At 45.8% G+C, this 6000-nt stretch overlaps 1 protein-coding gene across 1 annotated transcript in view; it reads left to right on the top strand.

Moving 5' to 3' along the window:
- Positions 1 to 3131: 3131 nt before the first annotated feature.
- Positions 3132 to 6000, top strand: part of LOC128406901 (growth hormone secretagogue receptor type 1-like) — a 2908-nt gene continuing 39 nt past the window's right edge. Inside the window, exons 1-2 of the mRNA XM_053374758.1 lie at positions 3132 to 4126; positions 5667 to 6000. The exon at positions 5667 to 6000 is cut by the window's right edge and continues 39 nt beyond it. Of these exons, the coding sequence (XP_053230733.1) occupies positions 3373 to 4126; positions 5667 to 5959 (1047 nt within the window). The 5' untranslated portion in view covers positions 3132 to 3372 and the 3' untranslated portion in view covers positions 5960 to 6000. The remainder of the gene's footprint in view (positions 4127 to 5666) is intronic.

Consider the following 6000-nt stretch of genomic DNA (forward strand, 5'->3'; position numbering starts at 1 on the left):
AAGGGGAAGGTCTAAATATTTCTCTCCTTTATCCCCCCCCCCTTCCACTGCTACATAGCAGGTGAAGACATAGAAAGAAAGAAAGTCTTTCCCCACATTGTCCCACTGTTGCTGCTTCTGCTACCACCATTGCCAAAAGGGGATGAAGAAGATTAGGCTGTTGCTGCTGGTGGTGTAAAGGTAAAGGTAAAGGGACCCCTGACCATTAAGTCCAGTCGTGACCGACTCTGGGGTTGCGGCACTCATCTCGCTTTACTGGCCGAGGGAGCAGGTGTACAGCTTCCAGGTCATGTGGCCAGAATGACTAAGCAAGCCGCTTCTGGCGAACCAGAGCAGCACACGGAAACACCGTTTACCTTCTGGCCAGAGCAGTACCTATTTATCTACTTGTACTTTGACGTGCTTTCGAACTGCTAGGTTGGCAGGAGCAGGGACCGAGCAACGGGAGCTCACCCCGGCGCTGGGATTCGAACCGCTGACCTTCTGATCAGCAAGTCCTAGGCTCTGTGGTTTAACCCACAGCGCCACCCACGTCCCCTGTTGCTGCTGCTGGAGTAGAAAGGAGCAGAACAAGGGGGCGGGAATCTCTCCCCTTTGTTCTTCCCCACTGCTGCTGCCACTTGCAAGAAAAAAGCATGCTTCCTTCTGGTCTAAGAGGGCTCTTTGACAAGGTCTATGGAAGGATTGTGAGGTCAAAAAGGAAGGTTTTTTTTAGGTGAGCTGCAAGGTGAAGAGATGGGTGGCCAAGCATAATTGGGGTGGGCAGTGGCAAGGAGCAAGGGGACGGGGTAACTTTAGCATGGGGGAAATGGTTTGAGGTGTGTAAGATTATGTACGCCTTGGAGAAAGTTAGGGAGACAATTTATCCTTGTCTCATAATGCTGGACCTTGAGGCCACCCAGTGAAGTTCAGTGTAGGATGATTCAATTCTGAATTCACACAGCACATCATTAAAACATGGGATTTGTTCCCATGAGATGTAGCGGTGGTCATTAACTTGGATGGCTTTAAAAGAGGTCTGGAGAAATTCATAGAGGCTAAGGCTATCAGTGACTACTTTGGATACCATTGCTGATCATCACAAGTGGGAAAACTGCTGTTGCAGTTGGTTTCTGCTTGTGGACTTCCTGAAGGCATCTGGTTGGTGACTGTGAGAGCAGAGTGCTGGATGAGATGGGTCTCTGATTTGATCCAGCAGGACTCTTTAATGCATCAACACAAGAAGAGTCTGGTCTGCTCATTTGTGGTGGATTTTGTACTTCTTTCAGTACTTTGATTGTTGATTGTATTCTGTCCATCACTAATATATCCCCCCCCTTACTACTGGTGGTGTATAGAGATACGTTTTTTGCAAATAAGTAAACAAACAAATCAGAGACCATCCAGTTTCCTCGTGTCTTGTGGAACTTGGATGTTCTGCATGAAAGGTGAACGAAACGCCTTTAGGATGTGTGTGATGTCAAGCTGACCTTTCAGGTGTAGCAAATGAGGCTTTGCATAAAGAGTGGGTGCCCATTAAAGCTGTTTAGACAGGCTTGGTTAATGATCAAATAAATGAAAAGCTAAGTGAAAGAGGCCTCTTGACCAATGTATTAAAAATGCACTTGGTCAAAATCTTTCCACACACTGGCATCTGTTGCAAAGGATCCTCAGTCCATCAGGAAAGAAGAGCCTCTCTCCTAGTTTGCTGTCCTTGCTTGCTGAAGCCAAACCTGGAAAAAATAATTGATTGGGGCATTCTAATTGGATTTGCAGTATCAAACTGCTGTCTGGTCCTTCCAGGTAATGGTGAATGTGTTCCACTTTAGATGATACATTAAGGAGAAACGGAGAGGTAGGCCCAGCTGTTTAATGTTCCCTTGTTTAAATGGCAGAGGATGTTGATGGATGGCTTCAAAATGTTGCCTTGTTTGCCATGCTCCACAGGGGGAGGGCAGGTGGGTGAAGGGTGGGAGAGGAAAGCACTCAAAAGATCAAACTTTCCCAACTGATTCCCGAGAGACGAGAGACGTAGCACTTAATCAGGGTTTTATGCATGGCTGCTGCCCCAACCAGGCAAAGGGAGGTGGCCTTTGCTCCTTGCTGCTGATGACTTTAAAAACAAACAACTATTCCCAAGCTGCAGATAATGTAAATGTAGCAGAAGCTTTGGTGATGTGCAGTGGGGAAGCAAGAGCTGCAGACACTGAATTTATGAAAGAGCCTGGCAAACATTTTGCAGAAGGGGAAGGTATGTTTCTCAACTCTGTTGGCTTTGCTTGTTCATTCCAGCAGCAGTGCATGTTTGCCTTTCTAGTGATTTGTTCAAGCTGTGAATATGTTGTTAATAGTTTTGATGCTGTTTTTATTGTTGCTCCTTACATTTTAAAAACAATCCTGTTCCTTCCTCCAAGGAGCTCAGGAAAACAAACAGCAGGCATGGAGAACCCGTGGTCCTTCAGAGGCTGTTGGAGTATGAACTCTTACCAGCTCTTCTGATCGATCAAGAAGAAGAAGAAGAAGAGTTTGGATTTGATATCCCGCCTTTCACTCCCCTTCAGGAGTCTCAAAGCGGCTAACAATCTCCTTTCCCTTCCTCCCCCACAACAAACACTCTGTGAGGTGAGTGGGGCTGAGAGACTTCTGAGAAGTGTGACTGGCCCAAGGTCACCCAGCAGCTGCATGTGGAGGAGCGGAGACGCGAACCCGGTTCCCCAGATTACGTGACTACCGCTCTTAACCACTACACCACATTGGCCATGCTGGATACAACTAATGTGAGGTGAAGCCCAGGGAAATACAGGAGGCATTTTGCATGAAGGCATTCCAGAAAGCAGTTCCAGGTGTAAGAGGCAGCAAGAGAAAACGGGCAGAGTCATTTCACAGAGCAGGAGGGGTGAATGAACTACATAGGGCTTTGAAGGTGAGAAACAATATCTGGGAGCAGATGGGAAGCCAGTGAAGGGATTTAAGGAAGAGTGTCACATGGTTAGAGAGAAAAAAGAGGTAAATAATTTCAGCAGCAAAGTTCTGGATGGAGATGTATGTGCATGGTGGCCTCCATACAACTGACCTTCATGGGCTGTTTAATTCAACTACATCTCAACTGTATACGCTGAATTTCTTTTTCTTCTCTTGCTTCTGGCAGATATCTCTTCTAAAATCCCAACACTATTTCTAGCTTCAGAGGCTGATTAACACTGGACACCTGCCTCTTCAAGTTCTGTAGGCTGTTGGTCTATATAAGCAGCCCGCAGTCCTGGACGGAAATGAGATTGAACTTGTTGATGGGGGAATTCTCAACACATTTGGAAACTTCACTTTGAAGCAAAGAGCACTGACGGAGGAGGGTGAGCAAGTCCCTAGGCAAGTAGGGATCAACATTAATCAGAAATGGATTTTTTTTCATTGAATGGTTCCATTGGAAATAATACAGAGTATTATGAAGACCCTTCTTCCTTGTTTGACATGCCTGTCTTAGTGCCAGTGACAATTATTTGCATCCTCTTGTTCTTCTTGGGCGTCACTGGGAACATGACCATTATATTAATTTTTAAGCGATACAAGGAAATGCAGACAACGGTTAATATGTATTTATCCAGCATGGCGTTGTCTGACAGTCTGATCTTCCTTGGCTTGCCTTCTGATTTGTATAGAATCTGGAAGTATAAGCCATACATCTTTGGCAATTTCCTCTGTAAGTTTAATGTCTACCTCAACGAAACCTGCACTTACTGCACCATACTCCACATAACCACCTTGAGTGTCGAGAGATATTTTGCAATCTGCTTCCCTTTGAAAGCCAAAGCAACCATCACTAAAAGGCGGGTCAAAGTCATTATTCTCCTGATATGGGTTTGCTCTGCTGTGACTGCCATCCCAATCCTGTTTCTCTTCGGCGTAGAACACCGCAACGGAAGCCTCCCAGAGGAAACCAATGAATGCAAATACATCGAGCAAGCAGCCCGTTCAGGACTTCTAGAAACAATGGCATGGCTCTCCACCCTGTATTTTTTCCTACCTGTCGTTTGCTTAGTTCTCCTCTATGGGCTGATCTGTCGAAAGCTCTGGAGAACTGCACAGAACCTGGAGGGGCACCATGCTGCAACGAGGGAGAGGCACCACCAACAAACTGTGAAAATGCTAGGTAAGTAGCATTCCGCTATAAAGAGCATGACTCAAATGCGTCAGAGTGGAAGGAGAGACATAGAAAGCAAAGTTAAAGAAACACAGGGAACAGCCTTCAGAGTAATGTGTTTATTCCGTAATGTGATCAGACAAGACAGTTCTCAACATGTGGCTGCATCCACACCATACATTTAAAGCACATAGCTTCCACCGAAGAATTCTGGGAACAGTAGTTTATTAATGGTGTTTGGAATTGTAGCTCTGTGAGGAGTAAACTATAGCTCCTAGGATTCTTTGGGAGAAGAATCACAATAAATGGATGTGACTTGTATTGGCACTTGTACTTGCCAGATACTGGGAATTTGGCTTGTTTGAACAGGGTGGGGATGGTCCTTTTAGACCAGCGATGAGGAACCTGTGGCCCTCTAGATGTTGTAGGGTTACAGCTCCTATTAACCCCAGGTCAGCACAGCCAATGGTCAGGAATGATAGGTACTGTAGCTCAACAACGTATGGAGGACCACAGGTTCTCCATCCCTGATCTAAAAAGGTTGAACCAGTACTAGGTAACCTGTGGTCCTCCAAGTGTTGTTGATTGGAGCTGATGGAAAGTGGGGACCAACAACATCTGGAGCACTTCCTGGTTTCCAGGTAGGCAAGACTGCCTTTAATTTTTGTTGTTGCTAAGAAAACCGCATGCAGCTTGCAAATTTCAGCCTGACGAGAGCTGGCAGCAAATTATTGCTGAGGGTGGGCATAGGGGTGTCCCAGTCAACCCTCCCAATTAACCTCTGTCTCCAAGGTCCATCCCATGACATCACCTGGTTTGGGCCATGAAATTTCAGGAGCTGGGATGCTCTTGGCCTGGCAACCCTAGCTGAAGTACAAATTGTCAGGGGGAAATAGCCTCCCCCATAAGTTTTGAACAGCTCCTAGATATGACATTTCAACGGTCTCCTACTTTCCCAGTGTCTTCCATGGAGACCTGTCAGGGTTCATTCCTTCCAGCTAGCCTTTGCATATGCTTTAATTCTCCCACTGCTATGTTTTAGTTTGTTGATCTGGATTGTTGGTTTTAGAATGGATATTTAAAAAAAAAACACCACAAAAACATTTGACCTCCATAGTTGAAAAGCAGTCTTTATGTACCACCAAGCACATTGATTAAAAGGCCCACTTGTTCAAAGATGGTAAAATCTACTTTGAAAGCAGGGCTGGAGAACATTAAGCCCAGGGCATCAAAGCATCTCTATCTGACCGTCTATCTCCTTAAGCAACTTCCCTAGTGTTTATCACTGGCTGGAATGCGCCCTTGGACACTGATAATTCCTCTTGCTTTGCAGGGTAGAGGATACAAAGGGGAGTTGTGTATAGAAACTAGCCTAGTAGACAAAGGTGGAGTAAATTCTTTGCTGCACCCACTAATTCTGGCACCGCTCACCACTAGCATGTGGCTCTTCAGGGAGGTCTGCCCCAGAAAGCTTTGGGCTATTTTAAAGAGAGGGAAGGACTTAGTGCCTGGGATTGACCTGCGGAAATATATTCTCACCCTCATGTAGCAGTCGTGGTCGTGGCCTTTGTGCTCTGCTGGCTTCCCTTACACGTCGGCCGAATCCTCTTCGCCCAGGGAAGCACAGTCCTCTATGAGATAAGCCAGTACTTCAACCTCATCTCAATGCTGCTGTTTTACTTTGGAGCCTCTGTGAATCCAATCCTTTACAACATCATGTCACAAAAGTACAGAAAAGCTGTGTGCAAGTTTCTGAACCATAACCAGGCTTGGCAGCAAAGGAACTTAAGCAGGAGTGGCAAGACTTCTGTTGAAGGTGTGGAAACCAGTTCTTTCCTGTAAAATAATTTTGAAATACGCTAGTAAGTACTTTGCTTGCAAGA

Source organism: Podarcis raffonei, chromosome Z (assembly GCF_027172205.1).
Source record: "Podarcis raffonei isolate rPodRaf1 chromosome Z, rPodRaf1.pri, whole genome shotgun sequence".
NCBI lineage: Eukaryota > Metazoa > Chordata > Lepidosauria > Squamata > Lacertidae > Podarcis > Podarcis raffonei.